The sequence below is a fragment of the Canis aureus genome, chromosome 32, assembly GCF_053574225.1.
Source record: "Canis aureus isolate CA01 chromosome 32, VMU_Caureus_v.1.0, whole genome shotgun sequence".
NCBI classification, from domain to species: Eukaryota; Metazoa; Chordata; class Mammalia; order Carnivora; family Canidae; genus Canis; species Canis aureus.
The window spans coordinates 22,808,006-22,833,705 of NC_135642.1; the positions used below are offsets into that span (position 1 = coordinate 22,808,006).

The 25,700-nt window shown below is 38.3% G+C and overlaps 1 protein-coding gene across 4 annotated transcripts in view; it reads right to left on the reverse strand.

The window, feature by feature from the left end:
* The window catches only part of MYO5A (myosin VA), a 189,223-nt gene that overhangs the window by 60,041 nt on the left and 103,482 nt on the right, over positions 1–25,700 (reverse strand). For all 4 annotated transcript variants that reach the window (XM_077881132.1, XM_077881135.1, XM_077881134.1 and 1 more), the window contains exons 11-22: positions 25,146–25,227; positions 19,886–20,026; positions 17,493–17,618; positions 16,133–16,216; positions 13,396–13,557; positions 12,115–12,212; positions 9,953–10,039; positions 9,757–9,865; positions 6,870–7,081; positions 5,799–5,955; positions 1,678–1,917; positions 460–708 (exon numbers count right to left, since the gene is read on the reverse strand). In XM_077881132.1, coding sequence (XP_077737258.1) covers positions 460–708; positions 1,678–1,917; positions 5,799–5,955; positions 6,870–7,081; positions 9,757–9,865; positions 9,953–10,039; positions 12,115–12,212; positions 13,396–13,557; positions 16,133–16,216; positions 17,493–17,618; positions 19,886–20,026; positions 25,146–25,227 — 1,747 coding nt within the window. The remainder of the gene's footprint in view (positions 1–459; positions 709–1,677; positions 1,918–5,798; positions 5,956–6,869; positions 7,082–9,756; positions 9,866–9,952; positions 10,040–12,114; positions 12,213–13,395; positions 13,558–16,132; positions 16,217–17,492; positions 17,619–19,885; positions 20,027–25,145; positions 25,228–25,700) is intronic.

A 25,700-nucleotide genomic window follows, 5' to 3' on the forward strand; every position in this document is an offset into this window, starting at 1 on the left:
AATCAGTGTTTCGACATTTGGATTTCTCCCACTTGGACTTCTTACACAGCCTTACTGCAGATTTCCATAAAGATCTGTACTGTACTATCAGCTAGTGACATTTCATTGCTTGACTGACTTCTTACTCATTAACTCTTTTGATGAACAAGATGTCTACACTTCATCCAGATCTATGTATTTAAAGGAAAAGAGGACAGAGTAGGTACTTGGCCATGAATTCTCACAATACTGCTTTGCCTCTGTTCTTACTAGAGTCAAAGGTTCTACTAAAAGACCTACAACTACTCATCCATCATGTGGGAGAAATGCTTGGAAAACACTAACAATGAACAGTAAACAAACTGACATTTGTATTTTACCTTTGATTGAAACCAACCTTGAGCCACATGGGCCAGGTCATGATGACAGCACATTTCCTCTGTGAAAGGAGTAGATGGGGTTATAAAAAAGAGCTCCTACCTGCTCAGTTTCCTGTTTGTATTTATCTGCACGTTCCTCAATAGATTTTTTCTCTGACTGAGTTTGTTCCAGGTCTTTCCGGAGTTTGGCGATTTCTTCCTGCAGACTGAGGACCCGTCCAGTAGCAACCTTAGCCTCCTCCTCACTTAGTTGAAGACGCTCTAAGTCACTTCGTAGTTTCTCAGTCTCTGAGTTATATATTCCTTCCAGAGTAGTCAGTTTCTCCATGAGGCATTTGTAGTCTTTGTTCTTTTAAACACACGCATAAGTAACAATAGGTAAATATATATATCAAATGCATTTTGAGAAAACCGTATTTATTCATCATATTCATGCTATATCATCATAGCACTGCTGTAGTATCTAACCAAAATACTAACCACAACCTTTACAATCAATACCCTCATAATGATACAAAAAGGAAACAGGGAGAATTAATTCTGTTTTATATCATGAGCAACATGGATAGGATTCTCTCATGGTCACAAGGTGAGTTACCACAGTGAATTCTTAATTTCCTGATTCTTAAACCAGAAATAGATCTACACTTGCTTTTGAAAATAAATCAGTGTTCTACCAAAAGCCATATGCTAGTCAGGTGATTCATAAAAATGATACAATGGCCTCAAAATCACAAGTTACTTACAAAACTCTTTATTACCTCAAAATTCCTCCCACTCCTCCCTCTTCCTGATGAATCCTGCTTTTATTATGTTTTCCCCTCCTCAGTATTTATGTATCGTTAATTAGCATTTTATCATTTTCATGTGCTAAAATATTACTTAGTAACTATCTCTAGGAAATAAAACTAGCCCTGCAAATAGACTATCTGCTTCTCAGAAGCATGGACATCTTCCTGCCTCTTTTACCATATCTCAATGTTAAACAACTTATATGTAAAAAAAATACTTTATGCAAATGAGTAATGATGATGAAAGAGATTTATAAAGTATAAAGTACAATACGACTCTTGGTCATAAATAACTTGGAGTGCTAATAAATCTGGCTGTATTCCTCAGAATAATTTCCTCCCTTAGTCCTTGCAAGTATAACCTTACCTATGAGCTTGTCACTATTTCCATAATGACATTAGTGTCATTATTATTTTACTTTTTTGCTATGATTGAAAAGTAAAGCCAAAGGCAAACACTGCTGAAATTAATCCCAGTGGAGTTCTTTAGGCATGCCCCATTCTCAGGGCTTTTGAATAAAACACACCTGCTCATCAACTTTGCGCTGCAGCTGCATAATCTTGTTCTCCATGCCGATATGGAGCTTCTTATAGCGCTCAACAGAGCGAGCTTCAATCTTGAGCTTCTTCAACTCGCGCTTGGCCATCATCCGCCGGAAGCAGCACTGCAGGTAGATGATGGCATGCATGCTTCTCTTGTAGCGGGTGCGAGCCAGCCAGCCCCGGACCCACTTCTGAATGATAACTGCTTTGTGCTCACGGAGCATCTGCAGAGAAGGATAAGTACAGGTAATGTCAGACCCTGGACTAGACTCAAGGTTCAACATTATCAACCCACATATGAGGAGGAGAATCCATAAACTGCCTAGGTGGAAAGATACAAAGATTGAACCAACAATACACTATATGGATTTTACATTTCACAAACTTATGCAGGCACAAAATTTTTATTTTATTTTATTTTTTTTTATTTTTTAAAGATTTATTTATTTATTTATTTATTTATGAGCGAGAGAGAGAGAGAGAGAGAGAGAGAGAGAGAGAGAGAGATGGGCAGAGACTCAGGCAGAGGGAGAAGTAGGCTCCATGCCTGGAGCCTGATGTGGGACTTGATCCCGGGACTCCAGGATCTCGCCCTGGGCCAAAGGCAGGCACGCCAAACCGCTGAGCCACCCAGGGATCCCCCACAAAATTATTTTAAAAGGCGATTTGAAAAGTAGAATTTAAAATGTGATTTGAGAACCATACAGAAAAATGTTTATTCATGTTATATGTTTACATATGATGATAAGCAGAGTATATACACAGAAGCTGTCTAAATTAAAGGCACTAGAATACTAAAAGGAGAACAATTCTAAAAAGAAAGGAAAAAAAACATTAGGTATCTTATTGGTGTATGATTTTTGTTAGCAACAGATGATCCCCTGTAAAATGAACAGACCTGTGTGGTATTAAAATAAAAGACTGACCCACCACCCTTACTCCTGATACCATATCACTGTTCATTGGGTGTATGCTTGAAGACATGAGGTATGAGTAGTAAGCTGACTATAGAAGCCAACACTAGGGATACTGCAATGTCTACTACTAATTTACTGATTCTTCCTCCAAGAAACAAAAAAATGACACTCTTGTTTGCCATATTTGAGGAACATTATTTTTAAGGATTTCCCATTGCTATTTCAAATGTAGCAGGAATCCACTTATGAAATTAAAGGTGGTAGGGATGGAGCTTTAAAAGAAAAATAAGGGCAGCCCCGGTGGTGCAGTGGTTTAGTGCCACCTGCAGCCCAGGGCATGATCCTCGAGACCCTGGATCGAGTCCCACGTCAGGCTCTCTGCATGGAGCCTGCTTCTTCCTCTGCTTGTGTCTCTGCCTCTCTCTCTCTGTGTCTCTATGAATAAATGTCTATGATTTTATGAAATGACTCTTGTATAACTGATATTTAAATATATGCATTTGATTAAGTATTAGCAATTATGACAAATGGACATAATGTACCTCTCATGAAACTTTTTACATGTAAAAATCTATTCAAATAGTTTAATAAAATCATTAAAAGAACAAATTTGGTTTTTAGACTATTTAACAAAGAAAAAATGTAACATTCTAGAAAAAACATTTAAGAAATAAGTGGCTAAGTCTTTTTTTTTTTTTTTTTTAAGTAGCTAAGTCTTACATACAAAAAAAAAAAAAAAAATCATAGGTGTTTAGGAGACCTTAATCATCTGTTTGGCAATTGAAGGCTGCCCTTTCCAGCTGTTCTCCTAATGCCAAAGCAGCCTTCAGCTTCCACCCAGTGCAGTCACTGTGCATCCTGCTACAGTGAGACCAGCATTCTGAGCTCCCCCTGAATGTCACAGTCCTGAGGGAGCCCTTTGTCTTATCTGGGTGACTAGTGACCAAATGGATAAGAATCCGTGATGGAAACTGAAGGCTTTCAAACTTTAAAACTCAGGACACAGTGGCAAAGCTATTAATACCAGTTTTCCTATGCCATTTCCTTCTCTCCACGTTACTTTGAGCATTGATCCATTTCTGAAATTTCAGTCAAATGGAAACAGTATATAATTAGAGCTTTCACTCCCAAACTCAAGTCCATCAGTGAGTCAAAGAAGTGAATAATACCTGCTCTCCCTTTAAGACCCCCAAATCCCATGAAGGGGAAGCTTGGACTGGACACAGCTAGAAGGAGAACTGACAGGGGTGCTACTGGCCTGTATGTGAGCTTGTCTCTACCTGCCACCCCCACGTGTCCAGTCACAGTGGGGATTGAGTTGGCCAGAGTCTGTCTCTGCTAAACTGATGGCCTCCTAGCCCAGTTCAAATATTCCTGAGGAAAACAAGAGGGGAACCAGTTTGTTGTATCTAAAAGGTCAAGTTTAATAAGGCTTTTCCCCTCCTTGAAAGCTCATGCCTATACAGAAAAAGCACCAGAAGGTGTGGCAGAGAGAAAGACCCAGAGTAGCTGTCTTCAAATTTTCTTCAAAACATAGCTATAAAATATGCTCATTTAAGCATCAACTTTCCATATTTCTTTGTTGTCTAAAATTATTTCAAAATAAGAGTAAAATAAACACATAAATGAGACTTGGCCACGCCCATGCACTGCTTGTTACCAGAGATATGTCCCTCAAATCACTCTGATGCTCCTTCTAAAGGTGATGCCCACTGAGCTCTAAGATCTAGACTGTATTTCTGACTTATTGAGAATATACCCTAAAGGACAGACTCAAAACCTTGCCAAAGTGAGAGATTAAAATCTTCCATCAAGGAACGCCTAGATAGCTCAGTCAGTTAAACATCTGCCTTCGGCTTAGGTCATGGTCCCAGGGTCTTAGGATTGAGCTCCATCCATGTCGGGCTCTCTGCTCAGTGGGGAGTGAGCTTCTTTCTCCCTCTTCCTCTGCCTGCTGCTCCACCTACCCATGATCTCTCTGTGTCAAATAAATAAATAAAATCTTTATTATTAAAAAAAATCTTCCATCAATTAGATCATACACTGTCAGAGGTGAGATTAAGATTAATCTGGTAATCTATTATCTAGTCATTTGATTATTGCTAGATATAAAGATTACTTAAAAATTTCTGGAGCATCATATTCTAGTCAATACAACTTTTAAGCACATTAATGTAATTTATTTCCTTTTCACTATGCTAAATTCTTCTAAAGTTGTTTCATTCTTGGTACAATCTTCTACCCATCTATCATAGTAGTCTACCTATTCAAAACTCATCACAGTCAGCTGAATAAAGGCCCCCAAAGACATCAGATCCTCATCCTTGGAATCTGTAAAGATGATCTTATTTGGGAAAATGGTCTTTGCAGATGTGATTAAATTAAGGGTCTTGGGGAACCTGGGTGGTTCAGTCAGTGAGCTTCCAATTCTTGATTTCAGCTCAGATGGTGATCTTAGGGTTGTGGGGTTGAACCTCACTTTCTGGCTCCATGTTGACTGCAGAATCTGCTTGTCTCTCCCCCTCCCCATGCTTGTGCATGCATTCTCTCTCTCTCCCCCGCCAAATAAAAAATCTTTTAAAAAAATTAAGGATCTTGAGATAGGAGGATTATCATGGATTATCTGGGTGGGCTTCAGATCCATCACAAGCATTCTCATAAGAGATAGACAAAAGAAACAATGTTAGACACACAGAGAAGAAGGTGATATGGAGATGGAGGCAGAGGCTGGAGTGAAGTAGCCACAAACACATGGCTATTGGCAGCTGCCTGGCAAAAGTTGGAAGAGGCAAGAGACATTCTCTCCTGGAGCTTCTGGAGAGAGTACAGCCCTGCTGACATCTTGATTTTGGACCAGGGATCCTGATTTTAGACATCTGGCCTCAGAACTCTGAGAGCATAAATTTCTGTTTTTTAAGCTACCAAAAGCTTAAAATTGGTAATTTATTATAACAGCCACAGGAAATTAATATAGTCACTTTTTTTCAAATTACACAGATAAGGGGAGAAAGGTAATTTTTTCTACTATTCTGTTAATATATACATTTAATACTTAAAAATATATTTTAGTTGTTGGTTGTCTCCATTCAGTTCTTATATCCACAGGAACTCCTGTGGTATTTTGTTCAGATGTAGAATTTGATTAATGTTAATGGAATGAATAAACAAAATTGGAAATAATGCCTCACCTTGCGATACCTATTTCTGGCTAAGTAGCCTCGCAAATAAGACTGGAGAACAATAGTGGCCGTTCGTCTGATCTTGTATTTCCTGCGGACTATATACATGCGCCAGTACTTCTGAATAATCGTTGCTGCCTTGGTTCTGCGCAGGAACTTAGCATAGCTGGCCAAAGAAAAGGGTGGTGCATTGTCAGTAATTAGAAAAACCCAAGAGTACATTTTGCAGAAACTTAAAGCACCAATATCTTCAGCATAACAAGTAGTACCTCCATTGTTATAATTCTAATATTACACATGTAAAATCACTTATATTCATATAGCAATTCATAGTTCCCCAAATATTGTTGCATTCATTATCTGATTTGAGTCTTCCCTGAATAGTAGGATGTCCCATATTACCTGATATTACAAAAAAGATTTACAAAAAAGAAAGTGAAGCTCAGAAGAGTTCTCTCTTTCTAGGACAGTGTTTATTACCTCAGCTGTGTCTCCTTTACATCAGTGACTGGCTATCCACAGTAAGCCCATATTTACTTAGCACCAGCTTTCTTACATCTAGCCATTGCTAATGTGTGATGTTTCTCCATAATCTACCTGTTTGGGCAGAAGTTCTTCATCATTAATTCATCTCTACTGACAGTTCTAAATTAAAATCATCCTCATATGTAATCACACTAGGTATCATTCTCCTCTAGATCTTCTCAGTTAATTGCTCCTGAAAACTCTTCAATGGAATCATTATTAACGAGCACATATTCATGACTGTTTTTAATTTACAGAAGATTTCTTCAAGCCCACATAAAAGTACAAAAAGTTAAAAACACCAAGGACACAAGTAGGCAGTAGTTTGTAATTTTTTGGTAGATGAATCTAAATGATTCATAAGGGTGAGTGAAATTTCCTTCGATTTAATGGTCTTGTGAGTAGATGTTATTCTTTGAAACTAGGAAGACGCAGGGTGTTGCCTTCTCAAATAGGAAGACCACTGAAAACTGTCCTCAGTTGGACAATGAACCAGATGAGCTCTTTGGGCTCCAGGGCCATGAGTCAGGCTGGACAGGCCACCAAGAAACCTACCATCGGGCCTGGTAGCCTCGCACATATCTCTGCACAGTAATGGCCGCCTTCCGCATGCGCAGGTACTTCTTCCGCAGCAGCCACCCTCGGATGGTCTTCTGGATCCGGATGCAGGCAGCCCTCAGCTTATCTGCCCTCAGTTTTTCTAGATAGGCCACTTGACCAGCACGGAAAAAGATCTTTGTCTTACCAAACTGGTATTTGTCCTTGTCCTATGTTTTGGAAGAAATTGTATACTCAGAAGTAGAAATGTTGACCATATAAATGAACTTCTAAAAGAGGAAAAAAATGTCTACAAGCAGAATCAGTAAAGGGATGACTCTATTAACTAAAACTTAGACTACATCACAATTAACTAATAAAGTCAGACTGTTTAATCCTATGCAAGTTGAGCAAATAGAAGGGATTTTAAGGAAAACTGCAGTTTTTAATTAAGAGTTATTTTCCAGAATCATTCTACCTGAAATTATTATCTGAGGCCAAAAACTTGGTTGTGGGTTATAGGCAGTTATTGTTTACATGTTTGCATTTTAAATATCTCAAGGAAATGGAGATGCTGACACTCCCTCTGACTGACTCAGGCTGTAAGCATTACATCAGGCTGTATGTTCCATGAGAAAGCTGAAGGGACAAAAAAACACCAGCATGAAGAGTCAGGCAAGAAGCCACGCACACAAAGTAAGAATTAAACAAGAAACTTGCGTGTTCACATCAGGAGTTAAATTTGCAACAGTTATCTGTTGCTTTTATCAACAATATTTGAAAATAAACACATCCCTATAAATGTATCTAAAATCCTTCTATAAATTTCAAAACTCCTTTTATAGGAACATAATCGCTTATCTTGCTCATTGCCTTTGGATTACAAGCAGAGTCCAACATAAACATGCATGTTATTTTTGGTCTATCACATTCTTATGTACCTCCTCTAGAAGGATGCAGGTTATTAACCATGCTCATATCAAAAGAAGAGTGGAATTTATTTATAATGATCACTACCATGTTCTAAAATTCTAAGGGAAAACAAAGAAAATCACTTTTCAGTGTATACAGTCATCTCCTATCTTGTATACGAACCAGAAAAATCAGAAATCTCCATATATACATAAATCATGTAAAATTATTTTTATTTAAATCAATAAAGTTTACATAGGAAGTCTAGCTGAAGACATAAGCTGAGCTAGAAGGTGGCTCCTCTCTCCCTCTCCTGCCTCAGTTTCCCCACTCCACCCCTGCTCTCCTCTACCATGCAGCCTCCTCTGTCAAACCACCCTGCGCATCCCTGAACCAGGTCTGATGTGGTCTGGGTGACGACGTGGTCTGGGTGTAGGACTGTCCAATTTTGCTTTCTGTTCCCACCTGAATCTAGGTTAAAAAGGAATTGCTCCAAACCCAAAAGCAGGATTCTTTTTACACATTACTAAGAAAGTGGCCTTAGCTCTTCCCAAGAAACCAAAAAATGTTATTACCAAAGAAGAGATATTACATTTAGTTAGTAGTCAGTAATTAAGACTAATTACCTCAAAGTGAGGTAATCTGTTCAAACTATTGTCAAACAAGTGAAAATATTTTTTTAAAATATCTTTCATGAGGGGCAGCCCAGGTGGCTCAGCGGTTTAGTGCCACCTTCGGCCCAGGGCGTGATCCTGGAGACCCAGGATCAAATCCCACATTGGGCTCCCTGCATGGAGCCTGCTTCTCCCTCTGCTTGTGTCTCTGTCTCTGTCTCTCTCTCTCTGTGTCTCTCATGAATAAATAAAATCTTTTAAAAAAAATCTTTCATGCATCTTAAACTCTTCATAAACTATATCATTGGTTCTCAAAATGGAGTCTTCAGATGAGCATCAGCATCACTTAGGAACTTGTTAGAAATCCTTATTATTGGGCCCATCCCAGAACTACAGAATTAAAAATTCTGCAGGAAGGGGGTGCCTGGGTGGCTAGTGGTTGAGCATCTGCCTTTGGCTTAGGCCATGATCCTTGGGTTTTGGGATTGAGTCCCTCATCAGGATCCCCGCATGGAGCCTGCTTCTCCCTCTGCCCATGTCTCTGCCTTTCTCTATGTGTCTCCCATGAATAAATAAATTAAAAAAAAAAAAATTCTGCAGGATGGAACCCAGCAATCTATTTTTTTTTCTCCAGCAATCTATTTTAACAAGCCATCCAGGTGACTGTGATACATTCTGAAATTTTAAAACTCTCTAGTTTGGCATGCATGACTTTTCAAACACCAACCTACATTTTTTAACCATATCCCTACCGTCCCATATACCAATCTTATACTGCAAACAAAACAGTTTACTGTTTTCTGAGCCAACTCTATGCTTTCCTACTTTTTCACACATTGCTCCCTATTAGAATGTCTTTCTACTTTTTTACTATCTTACCAATTCTTTAAGGCCTGACTCAAAACACACTTCTTCCCTGAAATTATTCCTCCTTCCCATAGCACACATGGCTTTGTCTTCCTCTGATTTCTTTTGTGTGTAATAGACCTTAAGGCATATTATACTTACCTCTAAAATGCATGAATTTCCAAGACAGACTATGTTACCTTGGGGCAAGGCTTATTTTTTCTTAATCACACAGTATATCTGGCCTGATATCTTCTGTAAGTACAAGATGACCTCTAATTGATAATGATCAAACTCTAAACAAGTGTATCTGAGGTCTGGGTCCAGGCCTCACCCTCCTGTTTCCTAACAGTAGACCACCCTCCTCACAAGGGGGCCTAGCATCCTAAGCACAGTATGCCTTCACCTCTAACATAGTATGCAAAATAATCTGCATTAGTAGTATATGAATTTCCCAGGGGCTTCAAATATTACAATCACAAGGCCTTTGGCCAATACCTGTTCAGGTAAAGGTAAATGGGACTCTTTCTTACCAGTATCAGTTTCTCTAACACATTCTTGCATGTTTGCTTTCTGTCACTCAGCACATCCTTTTGCTTCATTAGGACACGGTAACGGCTGAAAAACTCTTGGTAAGTCCACCTGTATAAAGAAACTCACATCAGCTTACTTGAAGGGGCAAAAATCTCTCCCAGAAGATCCCTCATATTTGAAACCCGCCCAGCTGACCGTGAGGGGAAGCCCGCAGCACTGATGCGGATGGTCTCCAGGACACCGCAGGCTCTCAGCTGCTGTACTGCCCTCTTCTCGTCAAACCTACATGTCAAAGAAAATGGACATCAGTGATATATAAAGAAGCCTGGCTAGAGCCACAAATTACTCTCCTCGGTCCAGAGAGAAAATTCTTTTGTAAGGAGCCAAATGGATAAAATAGAAAACATTCCAAAGTTGGAGCAGATATCAAAATGGAAAACTCTGTATGACAGTGGGGAAGAGATAATTAGCAGTAAAAATAAAGAGCGGAGCCATAAACATTATTTGTAGTTCATGCCACAAACCTATAAGAAATACCACTGGGCATATTTTTAAAAAACCAAAATTCTTCACTACTTTGCCCATATTCATTAAATGGCTTGGTCTGATAAGTTGTTCTCTTAATCTTTACCTCACCATATATAGCTTCCCTGGAATAAAGACTAGCCAGCTTTGCAGATTCCTCTAAATTAAATATTCAATTATTTGAATTGAATTCAATTATTTGAATTCAATTATTTTTTAATAATTCAATTATTCAACTGAATTTCTTTAAATTCATTCAAATTATTCAATTCAATTGCATTCATTCAATTATTTTTCTTTAAATACTGGTTTTCTAAAAGTTCTATTCAACTTCATGTGTACATACAAAGCATTTAGTGTCCACACCAATACAAATTATTTTTATTTTGTACTATATCTTTTATACTTTGTCTATTTAATGCTAGACAAATAGCATCTTCACATTATACTGACACTAAGAAAAGAAATAGCGAGGCCTGCCCCTTGCTGAATGATCACTCTTGGTACTCTCCCAATTAAGCCCTGAGCACCCTCTCTGAGCCTTCTGCTGTGCTGTCTTCTCAAGTGTTCTGTTGGCCATAGGTGATGGGGTTGGCTGATGGAAGGTAACAGCCCCTAGGGTTATCCAGAAGAGTGGCCCAGGCTGTGGCAGCTCTTTCTGTCTCCCATTTCCTCCAGAAAGAGCTTCTTGGCTATCAGGAGGCTGTACATCTTTCAGAACTGCCCTGCACCTAAGGCAGAATCTCAGAGGGCGGGATTGGCAGAGCGTAGGAAAATGAATGCTCATACCTTACTGGGTGGGAGTGGGAGCTACAACCTTTGGTAAATGTGCCTCATCTGACCCAAAAATTCCTCTTCTAGAAATATATTATCCTAAGAAGATAATCAGGCAAATATACAAGAATGTTTGGCAAAATATATTTATCATAGCATAGTTGGGATAACCTAAATGGTCATCATTTAGGGAATAATTTGAATAAATGATGTATGTCTATACAGTGAGATACTATATAGTCATTAAAATGATGATGTGGATTTTTATTTACTCACATGTAAAGCGTCCAAGTTTATTAAGTTAAAACCAGATACAAAACAGCAATTACAGCATAAGCCCCTCCCTTTTATTAGTGTCTCTCTCTCTTTCTTTCTTTCTCTCTCTCTCTCACACACACACACACACACACACACACACACACACACACAGAAACACAGCAGGGAAGGAAGAGATGTTGGTTGGTTAAGAAGGATTTATGTGAGTGAATATCAGCTTTTTTTCAGGGTATAATGAATTTTTTAAAATTATTTTTATGATATTTTATATTTTTCAAAAACTGTCTTTACAATGCACATGCATTACTTTTAAATTTTGAGAAAAATTTCCATTTTGAATAAAAAAAACTTCCCCCTCACACATGGTGTTCAATGTAGGACAAGACATTTAGTAATAGTAGACAGGCTCTGATGGTTTCAACAGTTGGAAAGTAGCAGGGAGAACACTGAGCCTCCACCAAAGCAGCCTTACCCGACCTGATTCTGGTTTTAACTAATGGCCAAATTAACAAAGCCCCGAGACCTTGAATTAAAGTAAATTCAAAATAGAAAGCAGAACTAGGAATGCTTGGTTGACCTCCACTTTTAAAATCTTCAAAAGGTCAGCTACTAATTTGTTACATATTCTCCAAAGAAAACGAAAAGAGAAAAAAAAAATCTATTAACTAGTGATTTCCCTCTACAAGTCATGAAGATTTATCCAAATATTTTTTCCTTCTGTTGGTATGGGAATCCCTATGAAACTTGGACATTTTTTAATTCAGTAGTTGAGAAATGCTTACGTGAAAGGGAACTTGAAGTCATTAGGCTTAATGCAGCGCACGTAGTGAGGGGTAGTGGCATTGAGGGTCTCCATAAGCAGATGAAGGGAGTTTCGGAACTTCATGAAAAACAAAACAAAAGGAGCCATCAAGGTTTTGTCAAAGTTGACGTATAATAACTTAAAGTTTTCCAATGACACTACTGGAGATGATTTTGCCCCCTTTGACCTGACACAACCTCAGAAGTGGGGGTGTTCTAAATAAGAATGTAGGGCTTTAGGTTAAAATTTGCTTAAACTCAGCCATTTATATGCTTATTCTACTAAATATACATTTGTTCTCCTCCCACCACATTTCCCTCATTCCGTTTTTAAAAACTTGTTTTCTTAGAGACATTTTAGGTTCACAGAAAAATTAACTGAAGAGGGATTTTCCATCTGCCCCCTGCCCCCACACAGGCAGCACCTCCCCCATTATCAGTACCCCCAACAGAGTGGCACATTCATTAGGATGGTCTGACAAATCAGTTACCTGAAGTCCATCATTTACATCAAAGTTCACTCCCCCCCTTTAACACAGGCTCCCATAGCTTTCTATCGTGAATGCACAATTCTGACTAAAAATATCACCTTACTTGAAGAATGTTAAGTCCATTTATCGTGTACAGTAGGAATTCTGCTACAAAATACTAAAAACATAGCAGGTGACTTACAAGAGCACAGGAAATGAGCAGGAGGGTGGGAGAGTGCAGCCAGAGTGGGGCTACCATCAGGGACACAGGTTCCAGCCTGGAGGCTGTGCATCTCTATAAGGCCCTGCTTCCTATTTCACCTAGACACACAGTCCCCCACACAGGAAAGCAAGCTGACTGGCTTCCTGTCCAGAGCCCCCAGCCTTGTTCAGGTACTATGCCTGTATGTAGGATTTCCTACTCCCCATAGAGCTGAGGACATCAACAAGAGAGGGCCCTGCTCCTGCACCGAGGGAGCTGGCGCTCTGTACAAACCCACAGAGGGAACAACCAGGGGACAAACTGAAAGCAGCAGTGGTCTGTGAAGGATATATACTACAAGAAGTAAGAGCCAAAGAAAATTATTTGGGGAAAGGCTTCCACAGAGTCATGGGTCTAAAGCTGGGTGGAGAGGAGCAGGAGGGGATGGTGTGACATGTCCTCACAGTAAAAGCTCTATCTAGCCTTTCCCCACCTGAGGACCCCATGTGGGGCTTCAGCTGAGCCTGAAGGGAAGACCTGGGGCTTCCCTGAGGAGAAGGAGCCCTGCCATGGTAGCTCCTTCAACTCACCTGGTGCCCCACAGTTTTCTTGTGTTCTTTGGCTGTCTGGCCTGGTCTGCCTTTGGTGGGCTTTGCAGGAGTGCGGCTAAGGGGCATGCGCCCTGATGAGGTGGCTGATGTTGGACTGATGGCCTTCTCATCATCTTGAAATAATTCTGGTAGCATCTTAAACTGGGTCAGAAACAATAGAAGATAATTACACTCTAAATTAACTCAAATGTAAACCTTCACAGAAGACCTGGAGTCCATACTACTTCCCTTCCTTAAGTAATCCCTTTCAGAGTCTCATTCCAGAAGTAATCAATATCTATCTGTGTTAGGAAACAAAGATATGAGAGGAAGGTGACACAAATGCTACAAAAACATAGGAGGAAAAATTTGGTGATTCTACAGCCATGTTTGGGGAAAACAAAATCAAAACTACTTCACTCAAGCAGCCCCTGTGGCACAGCGGTTTAGCACCGCCTGCAGCCCAGAGTGTGATCCTGAGACCCAGGATCCAGTCCCACATTGGGCTCCCTGCATGGAGCCTGCTTCTTTCTCTGCCTGTGTCTCTGCCTCTGTGTGTGTGTGTGTGTGTGTGTGTCTCTCACGAATAAATAAATCTTAAAAAAAAAAAAAAAAAAAACTACTCCACTCACACTGGCAATCCTAATCTACAGAAATGTCCATTACAAACATATTACTGGTCTTGAACTACAATTATTTTATGAGCAAAATACTAATTGAAAGTCTTATCTTATTACCTTTCCTCAGGTAAGGTAAAATGCTTTATCATTATGCTTCATTCATCTACCTACTAACACAAATGGTGAGCACCAGCTAAAAAAAACTCACTGAAAAATCTCAGCAAGAAGGGTGTCATGAACTAGTTCTCCAATATTATAAGATTGAAAAATAATCACGAATTAATTTTTGAAAAATAACATAGATTTATAAGGAAAACAATTAAAAGCCCTATTCTTGTCCTGGATGTAACCTTTTATATTTGTTTTCAAGGGATTGATAACTTGATTGCATAATTTCTGCAATCAATTTTGTGTTATACCAGGTTAGCACTATGAGAGACTATTAAAAGATCTGGCATTTAACAAGTAGATGGATGGTATTAGTCAATATGGTTAGGAGAAATTTTATGGAATGAAAGAGACTTCAAACTAACTGACAGGAACATCTTGAAACCTATGTATCTTCAACAGTGACACATTCTGCATAAAATTCTTCAAATTATAATTGCAACTACTAATTATTTGTCTAACAACTTCAGAAATAATTTTCTTAGTAGAGTTCTTTCATTAAAAAACAAAATCAGAGAACTCCATTTGCTCATAATGTGTATATTTAATCATAAGGGTAATTTAAGAAATAACTCATGATGTATAAAACAAATTGTTATACAAACATACCAATAATGGTTGCTTCTACACAAATGAATATATCCCTTTTACAGAAAAAAAAATACATATATCCTAGTTTATTTAGCTGCAAAGAGGAAAACATGTAGTACCACTATCTTGTATTACAAGCTGTGTTCCAAGAGAAAAAATAAGAGTCCCTAATAGATTTGAACCCCAAACCCATGTTATGTGTATCATGATGCACCATCTCCCCGCTTTAGCTGTAACAATGCTGCATAGACTGCAATCACTCCAAATGATTCCCCAGAACACATAGCTACCTTCTGATAATTAAGGATCTACTAGCCATCAGAAAAGTTAGTCAGAAGAAAGGACTGATTACAAGTGTCTAGGGAATGAGAACTTGAGAATGTTCCATTTAAGCTAAATTGCCTAGGCAGAGTATTAGAATGTTATGGTTTCCATCACTATTCGTAAATAGAAACGATTTATACTCTAACTGAATACAGCACGCTGAGGGACTGGCACCATGAGAGATTTTTCTTTTATACATCATTCCTCCTATAAGCTATAAAGCATTAATGCCCAGTGCTTATGAGTGTAAGTAAGAAACTGACTTAGATACCGAACTGACTTTCAGCTCAAGTCATGATCTTAGGGTCCTGGGATCAAGCTCCGTGTCATGCTCCCCACTCATCAAGGAGTCTTTGTCTCCTGCTCCCTCTGCTTCTACCCTACTATCTGTCTCATGCTCTCTCTTTCCCTCTAAAATAAATAAATCTTAGGGCAGCCCGGGTGGCTCAGCGGTTCAGTGCCGCCTTCAGCCCAGGGTGTGATCCTGGGGACCCAGGATGGAGTCCCACATCAGGCTTTCTGCATATGTCTCTGCCTCTCTCTCTCTGTCTTTCATGAATAGAAAAATAAAATCTTTTAAAAAAATAAATCTTAATTAATTAAATGATTAAATGATGCAGCAAAAAACCTGTTTTCTCTCATCATTTTTCACAAAGGCACAAGAAAGTCTACAACCACTGTGGAGATAACAATTTCACATAAAACTCAAAATATTGCACAGTGGTTAAGAGCAAACTCTGAGCAAGTCAGCCTATGTTTTGTCTTGAAAACTTATTAGCTATGAAATCTCTGTCCTTCAGTTCCCTCTTCTGTAAAATGTGATGATAATATCACCTCATTATAAAAATTACATGAGTAACATTCGTAAGGCATTTAAAACAAGAATTGACACACACTGTTATGTATCTGATAAATTAAAAACTAACAGTAAAGCTAATTTTGTTAGAAAACTCATTATTGTTAAAAAGCTAATGTTTAAGTAATTAACACTTTATTGAATATATCCTGATTGAAGAAAGCCTATACACTGTTACCTTGCTTGATTTCAGAACTTTAATTTGTTCTTCAAAAACAGTGTCTTTATTCTTTTCCAGAAAGCCTTCACACTGGTATTCCACCTGAAAACACATGCAAAAATGTTCTTAACTAACAGACTTTTTGAACAGATATTATTATCATCAACAACAAAAGTACGTATTAGGCTCAGGATCCTACTGGCTCTCAGCAAATTGGTATCAATTTTATTCTACGAAACCAGTACCATTCTTGGGAAGAAATACATGAACTCTAGAGTAAAACTCCTCAAATACTGTTTTTCCCTAGGGAAGAGTGGTAGTGCTAATTAGTTATGGTCTGAAAGATCCTCCCAATTCATAGGGAAGCAGACTCATAAGAAGTTGACCCTCTTCTTCCATGCTGGCAGAAGAGAGCTCCTCCGTGGCCAACCCAACGTATCTTCTTGTGACTCACATCACTACCCAGGAAGGGTAGTTCTCTTGGGAGAGAAGACACTAAAGCTAGAGAGAGATCAGAAGGAACAAAGAGCTGTCTGACAGAGGGTTGAGGTGGTACCTGGGTAAATACTGTATGATCTGGTAAGTGAAACTACCTGAGAGTGTACTTCTTGCTTCCAAAACTCCAGTGACTTAGGGCATCTACCACTCAAGTTGCTCCCCAGCCTATAACACAAAGCCCTTAGGTGACCTAATGTCATTCCCAGGTTTCCAGGTAGGATTAAGGAGACTCAGAAGATCCTCAATTCCTGAAGGAAACTCCAGGAAGTTTACCCCCAAAAGCCTACCCACGTTTCCTTTAAATATAAAAAAATATAAATCTCGTAGCTCCTGATTTTCTGAGTACACCACTGAATTCATGAAGTAGCAAGTCTGCATACCCTGTTAGTAGGGACCCAGTACCTCAGCCACAGAGGCTGACACAAGCCCACAGTCTCTATTCTAACCCCTCAAAGACATCAGCAGTCTGAGGCAGTGACCTGCAATTAAACACATTAACATTTTTTTTTCACATTAACATTTCTACATTGAAGTATGTAAATATCCAGCATAACTGAGATAAATAGACTATACACAACCTCGTGTTAGTTCAAGTCAGAGATTAGGTTTAGCCATAAAATGAATTATGAAAAGACTTCTTAGTTTTCAGAGTTTCTTGGATTTCAGAATTATAGACGATTGTAGACTCCTATTTATTTCATAATATAATTCTATTTAGGCTAAAGGAAGAGAAAACCAACAAAGCACACTGAAAAATACTTTTCCTATAAGACCATAAAGAATGCAAGTTTCAGCAAAGATAAAAATATCTCGACTATCACTTTTTTCCTTCTTTGAACTTAAATATTCAGAAAGAAAAAAGGTAATAAAGCTTTCTTACTTTGTCAGCAAAATGTTGGATGATGAAAGCTTTGTTTGATAGACGGGGCTTTTCAAAGAGTGCACATTTGTTCAAATGTGTGTTGTACAGTTTTTGGGCCCAAGTGTCATCTGTACCTTTAGGCATCTACATTCAGGGGAGAAAGGAAAAAAAAACAACAATGGAAACAAGGTGAATATTTTTATGAGACTCTTCTGATGAATCAACCAAAGGCCATTTTTTGGCTTTTTATTCAATTAGGGACTCATTCCTTCCACATTTCTGCTAGATGCCAAAAATTAATTGCTAATGAAAAGCAAGGATTGAGACCTTCTCATGGGTGACTCAACCCAATCTTTGGGCAACTCAATCTGCCTATACCAGGAATCATCAAATAAATATTCTGTTTTTAAAACAAGAGCCTCGCAAACAAAAAATGAACTATCATGATGTCATGTATTTTTTTTCTAGGTAAGCTATGTGTCCAATGTGGGGCTTGAACTCATGACTCCTGAGATCAAGAATCACATGCTCTACTGACCTTGCCAGGTGCTACATATCACATATTTTTAAAAATTTGTTAAATAAAGGTAACATCTGCAGAGAATGAAATATTTATATAATTCAGAAAGGTTTAAAATGAAGAGTAGGGGCACCTGGGTGGCTCAGTTGTTTACGCATCTGCCTTTGGCTCAGGTCATGATCATGGGGTTCTGGGGTCAAGCCCCACATTGGGTTCCCTGCTCAGCAGAGTCTGCTTCTCCCTCTCTTTCTGCCTCTGCCCCTGACTTGTACTCACTCACTCTGTCACTCAAATAAAGAAAATCTTTTTTTAAAATAAATAAAGAGTAATCTCCTTTCACCATTTCCACCAACTTTTTTATCTTTCTGTCTAGAGGTATGAACACAAGTAGAATCATTCTGTAAGCTCCTTGCACTTTTTTTAAATAGTAGCAGTCTTGTATTTATGGCCATTAAGCTGTTACTCATTTTTTGTTCTTATAAAAATGGTCACAAAGGCTTCTTTTACATATATACCTTGGATACTTTTGCAAGTATATTCATAGGGTGAACTCCAGCAGTTCACCATTGTTAGGTGCAAAGGTACCTGTGGTTACAAATTTGATAAATATTGTCAAATCTCCTCAAAATACGTTGTATTAACTCACGCCCTACTATCAATGAATGGTACTATCAAATTTAACCCTACCTATCTGTGGTGTGTGGTGGCTCAGTCAGTTAAATGCCAACTCTTGATTTTTGGCTTAGGTCATGATGTCATGATCCCAGGGGTCCTGGGATTGACCCACTTGTGCTCCACATTCAGCGTGGAGTCTCTTGAGATTCTCTTCCTCTCCCTCTGCTTGTCCTCCCATTCACATGGGCACCTCTCTCTCTCTCTCTCTCAAAATAAGTAAAATCTTAAAAACAAAAACCAAAAAAAAAAAAAAAAAAAAAAAAACCCTTGCCTATCTGATAGGTAAAAAGCAGTATCCCATTTTTTATTCGAATTACATTTTTATATAATTTCAAGTGAAACTGAACATTACACTCATTCTTAATGTTGTAGGGAATCTGGATGCTTAGGAGGATCAGTCTATGGTAAGTTGTAATTTATGGCATATAAACTAAAGAGGAGTTAAGAAAAAAGATAGGTTATTTGTCTAAGATCACTCAGCAGTAAAGCTGGATATCCATTATTTTCTCAACATGCTGTGTCTTCAAATATTAAAGCTAAAATTCCCTTTCTACCAGATATATTAGTAATAAAGAATAAGCAGTAAATTTAAAAATTATAGATATTTAGAACTATTATTCAAAATATATTTTGTATGATTTCTTGCATATCTTTAAATATGTCATACCACTGAACAAAAAAAAAGTACCAAATACAAGCATATTGATAACAAAAGTAGCTAACACTGGTGGTAGTTGTGTCTAATGTCAATTTTTCACATAACTTAGAAGCAGGTGAAAAAAGAAAGGAAATTCTCCAAGTTTCTAATTTTTTTAAAAAAAGATATATTTATTTACTTATTTTCGAGAGAGAAGGAGAGTACGAGTGGGGGGAGGGGCAGAGAGAGGGAGAGAATCCTCAAGTAGACTCCCCGCTGAGCATCAAGCCTGACTTGAGACTCAATCCCAAGGACCCTGAGATTATGACCTGAGCCAAAATCAAGAGTCAGCCACTCAACTAACTGAGCAGCACAGGTGCCTCAAAATTCTCCAGCTTTCAATTGTATTTGGAAACCTTTGGGTCTAGTGACCCTTTGGAATGTAAGTGGGGTGACCTCTCACTTATTGCCACAATGGCACTTCATGGTATACTAACGAATCTCTACTTGAATCCACTAACCTTCTGACCTTGACATAGCTCTTTTGATAGACTAGGTACATCTGCAAATCATATTTACCTTGCATTCTTCATCCAGCAAATCTAAAATGCCCAGTTTAGATTCTATAAGATTAATGCAAGGCTGATTATCATAAAAATCTATGAGTGTCCATGGAATTTGTTCTTTCATATATTCTTCTTGTTCTAATTTGAAGACATGCTGAAATGAAAAAGACAAAAAAGAGCTGGCATTATTGAACAGTACAAGTAATGTTAGTCAAGAAACAACATTTATAGAAAACAACTTAGATTTTCTAAGAGGATATGAACATAATTTGAGATAGTCCATGGCATTCAGCAACCATAATCTTGTGGGAGACACATGATTTACACATGGAGAATAATATAAGAAGCAAATAAAAACCACAGATAGTAAAACCTCAGCTATACAGGATTGTTGGTAAACAAGATTTACTTAGTAAATCTAAGTACATAGATGCATGCGTTAGACAACTGACAAATGTAGCAGTATTTTATATTTTTTTATGTATACATCTAACATTGCACTATATACTTTTTGGCCTCAGATTATTGCACAGTGCTGCTAACGATGCCTTAGCTGGCCTTGAACAACTATGCAGAGCAGATGCACCCTGGACCACTGAACCAAACTGGGTGATGCTTACAGCATAGCAAAAATAATTCTCTTAAGGGACAGTGATGTTGGAAGTTCACGTGCCTCAGAATTAGATAACAGTGTTTTATGTCTGCTTCCATTATCTTCCATAGTCAGGGAATCTTTGGCTCAATTTTCTGGATTCTTCATCCAATGCTACAAGTAGCTGCAAGAAATACCAATTCACTTCTCTTTCTGCTAAATGCTTCTACCACCATCCTCACCATTGCTTCTAATCTCCATTCACTCATTTACGCAAAAATACATATCACCTGTCTACTATGTGCCAGTCACTGCATACAATTAACAAACTAGACATGGGTTCTGCCCGCATGAGTTTGGAGACTAATGGGAAAAACAGACAGAAATAAAATAATCACAAACTGTAGTAATGTTACAGAGGAAAATAATGCAAGCTATGAGAGCAAGAGTCCTCATGAAGTTTAGATATATGGTGGTGAGGGAAAGCTTCCCAGAGGAAAGACTGTATGAAATCAGCTCCGCAGATGAATGGATTTCAAGTTACTCTAGGCAGAAGGGCAATCCAACCACTGATAGAGTTCTTGCTTCAGGCTGCCCAGCCAACCCACAACTTCTTGTCTCCACAAGATGTTAATGACCTCTACTCATTGCTCTTGGGGATTTCTGTTTTCCTTTGTCTCTTGTGTGTCCTTGTTCTCTCACACATTTTGATGCTTTTTCTGGAAAGAACAGCTCTCTCTATGACCAGACAACTCATATTTTCTAGGACCCCAAGCCCCATGAAACTTAGGTGTCACCAAGATTTCTGATACATATTCTCCTTGTGCACCTGGAACTTTCTCACTTTATTCTGTACTTATTATAATGCCCCTCTTGGCTCATTTGCAGCATTTACCAGCTGCAATAAGCTTTAATAATTAAAAACAAACAAACAAAAGGGTCACCCACATGAATATTTATATCATGCTAACCAGAAAGCAAATTTATTCTGCTCTCTTGATGAATGAGAAGGCAGATAGGGCACCATGTGTCAGCAGGATGCCTTGCCTGATGGCACCAATATTTTACAAAACAATGAGCCTTGTCTTTTTTTAATTCAATAATTTATATGCCGTCACTGACAACAGAAACACTGGTCCAGATTTTGTATGGGCTTGATTCTTACACACATTTCTATGCCTAGGTGGGGAAAGTCCATGAAGCCTCAAAAATTCTGGATACTTAATTGTCAAAAAGACAATGTGGGCACAAGGTTCAACATGGCTAGAGATCCTTGGTCAATCTATAATGCCTCCAAGCACTAAACATGCCAATAACCATTTTGATCATGCCCACTGCCCCACCCATAATCCCTGCCAAGGGACTGGCCCAGAGCAGCCAAGCTCTTTACTATAAGACCCCATGTTCCTAGTCACAGCTGGTCAACTGCTAGAGATCTCTGAGAGAAAAGTGAACAAAGTTATGATTCTCTTTCTCAGGTGGAAGAATTTGGAAATGGGCAATTAATAGTGCAAGCTGAAGCCAAAAGAAGTCAAGATGAATGGAGATTTCAAAGAAAATTAAGGGGATGAGAGGAGCAAGCTAACCACTGCTGGGTTCGTAGGAAGCTTGAAGTGAGTGAGAAAGTTGAAACCTTGAGAAAATATATACATAAGCCATATGACAGTAAGAGGGAACAAACACTGTGCAGAGAAAAGATAAGATGCAGTATAGTGTGTGTGTGTGTGTGTGTGTGTGTGTGTGTGTAGAGAGACAGAGACTGAGACAGAGACAGAGAGGAGACACAGATGGAAAGAGAGGGAAAGAGAAACAAGAGAATCAGAAACACACATGCAGAAACATGGGGTCCTTATAAAATAGACAAATTAGCAAGTCCCTAATGAGGCCAGTGTTGGTTCCTTATATTGATAGTCATGTTGTGCCAAAATGTACTTGGAAAGAGCTCAGGTTGTGGCTCTGATTAAAGTATTAAGAAACTCAGTAAAACCTTGAGAAAAGATAATGCTTAATTTAATCTCTGATAGGTTTTTATGTTTCTTTTTTAAATTTTTTAAATTTATTTTTTTATTATAAATTTATTTTTTATTGGTGTTCAATTTGCCAACATATAGAATAACACCCAGTGCTCATCCCATCAAGTGCCCCCCTCAGTGCCCATCACCCAGTCACCCCCACCCCCCGCCCACCTCCCCTTCCACCACCCCTAGTTCCTTTCCCAGAGTTAGGAGTCTCTCATGTTCTGTCTCCCTCCCTGATATTTCCCACTTATTCTTTCTCCTTTCCCCTTTATTCCCTTTCACTATTTTTTATATTCCCCAAATGAATGAGACCATATAATGTTTGTCCTTCTCCGATTAACTTATTTCACTCAGCATAATACCCTCCAGTTCCATCCACATCGAAGCAAATGGTGGGTATTTGTTGTTTCTAATGGCTGAGTAATATTCCATTGTATACATAAACCACATCTTCTTTATCCATTCATCTTTCGATGGACACCGAGGCTCCTTCCACCCAGGGCAATTTACACATTTAATGCAATCTCTATCAAAATACCATAGACTTTCTTCAGACAGTTGGAACAAATTATTTTAAGATTAGTGTGGAATCAGAAAAGACCCTGAATAGCCAGGGAATTTTATTTTATTTTTTTAAAGATTTATTTATTTATTTATGAGACACAGAGAGAGAGAGGCAGAGACACAGGCAGAGGGAGAAGCAGGCTCCATGCCAGGAGCCCGATGCAGGACTCGATCCTGGGACTCTAGGATGGCGCCCTGGGCCAAAGGCAGGCGCCAAACCACTGAGCCACCCTGGGATCCCCAGCCAGGGGAATTTTAAAAAAGAAAACCATATCTGGGGGCATCACAATGCCAGATTTCAGGTTGTACTACAAAGCTGTGGTCATCAAGACAGTGTGGTACTGGCACAAAAACAGACACATAGATCAATGGAACAGAATAGAGAATCCAGAAGTGGACCCTCAACTTTATGGTCAACTAATATTCGACAAAGCAGGAAAGACTATCCACTGGAAAAAAAGACAGTCTCTTCAATAAATGGTGCTGGGAAAATTGGACATCCACATGCAGAAGCATGAAACTACACCACTCTCTTACACCATACACAAAGATAAACTCAAAATGGATGAAAGATCTAAATGTAAGACAAGATTCTATTTATGTTTCTTATGCAAAGATGAAAAATAGAACAATCACATTTTTATGGAAATAGTCATAAGGCTAAGGTTTGAAGATCACCTCTGCATTATTTCACTGTGTTAAGTAACTTAACTTGCTAAATACAGATGGTTCAAATTTTCATCAGAGTATATGCAGTATTTTTTTTTAAATCAATCAATCAAATGTTTGATGATGACAAGCAACAATCCCTTGTCCCATCCCTCAATCCAGTCTCACTCTCTGGAGGAAACCATTTTTAACTTCCTTAATTATTTCTTACTGATACTTACCTCTAAAGAATATGTGTACTTCCCGTTTTTTAAATTTGTCCATTGGAAACATCATCTATTGATTTCTTGATGAGACAGACGAGGCTAAATTCATATATACCACCTCTCCACTGCCCTTCTGCTTTCCTCCCAATATTATTACTTTTGGTTCTTCTTTTGATTTTTACTAATTTTGTAACTTAAAACTATACCTTTAAACTTCTTTTTCTTTATCATTAACCATGCCACCTGACCTCTCTCTTATTAAGATGAGGATACTAAGGGCTCTTTTCCTATCCTTCAGCTAGCTCTCTTCTCTTCCATCTTCAATTCCTATGGGTGACTTTTTTGTTTTGTTTTTTGGGTGACTTATTTTTAATATCCTCTTCCATCAGTACTAACAACCATCCTAAATCTTGCACTTAGAACTGTGCCTGGCACTTTACATACTCTAACTCATTTACTATATACAACCATATGCAGTAGGTACAATCATTACCCCCATTATACAGATGAAGAGACTAAAGCCCAGGAAAGCCAATTAACCTGTCCAAGGTCCCCTGAATATTCAATGCAGAATGGGATTCCAATCTAAGCAGTTTACTTTTGAAGGTCTGTGTTCCTCACTATTGTAATCTACTGCCTCTCATTTTTAAATATCTTGAAACCCCCCAATACCATGATAACACTTGAAGATATATTATTACTTCACAAGAGCCATTCTCAAAATATGCCCATTGCCATTGTCATGGTGAATGTCTCAGTCTATTGAAAAGAGAATCTGTAAAAGAATATGTAAATAAAATATGCAGAAAAGAGTGTGTGTTCTGATTTTTCATGCTGGCATCTTCCTAATACAGCAAGTGAGTTAAGACAGTCTTAACTCCACAGGGACAATACACTGAAGGATATCCTAAGCTCAAAACTTCATACTGCCTATGTTACTACCCATCACACTTCCTGCTTCCATCACTCAACTTACTTCAACTGAGTTTTTACTATTTTCAGACTGTAATCTGAAAATCATCTTGAATCTTTTCTGGGTCATAATCATTTCTTTAATATTGCATTAATTTATTAATTGTAAGTTCCTCAACAGCTCAGTTGTTCTAAAGCCTAGACAATTATTGCAATTTACAACCTCATTTCAGAAACCAGACTTTAAACACAGTGTAGGAATTCAAAAGAATAATTTACAGTAGAATATTAGTTAAGAAAGAAAAGTCTTACCATATTGAATTGTTGCTGTAGTTTTTCATTTGCATAATTTATGCAAAACTGTTCAAAACTATTTATCTCAAATGTTTCAAATCTGTAAAACCAAAAACAGTATGTGAAGAGGAGAAAAAGAAATAGCTTTTTTAAATATTCAAAATGTGCCTATTAGAAAAAGAGAAAGAAAGAGAGAGAGAGAGAGAGAGAGAGAAGAAATTTCCCAACATTGTGAAACTCTCCACATCAGTGAAGGTAAAGGTTTATAAGTCAGTTACATGGAATCTGTATCCAGCAGATAGGCATCAAGCACATAGCAGAAAGGTTTTTTTTAAAGCTCTTTAAAGATGTGTTCAACAGTATGAGTTTTTGAGAGCCAATTCATCTCCAAGTGGGGAACAATCGAATTATGATAAAGCTATTGATCTTGTCAATTTACAGATTCACAGTGTCTACATTCACATAACAGGGAACAGAGAACAGAGATCAAACAGGTTCTTTTGAAAAACTAAACAACAGGGCAGCTCAGGTGGCTCAGCGGTTTAGCGCCACCTTCGGCCCAGGGCGTGATCT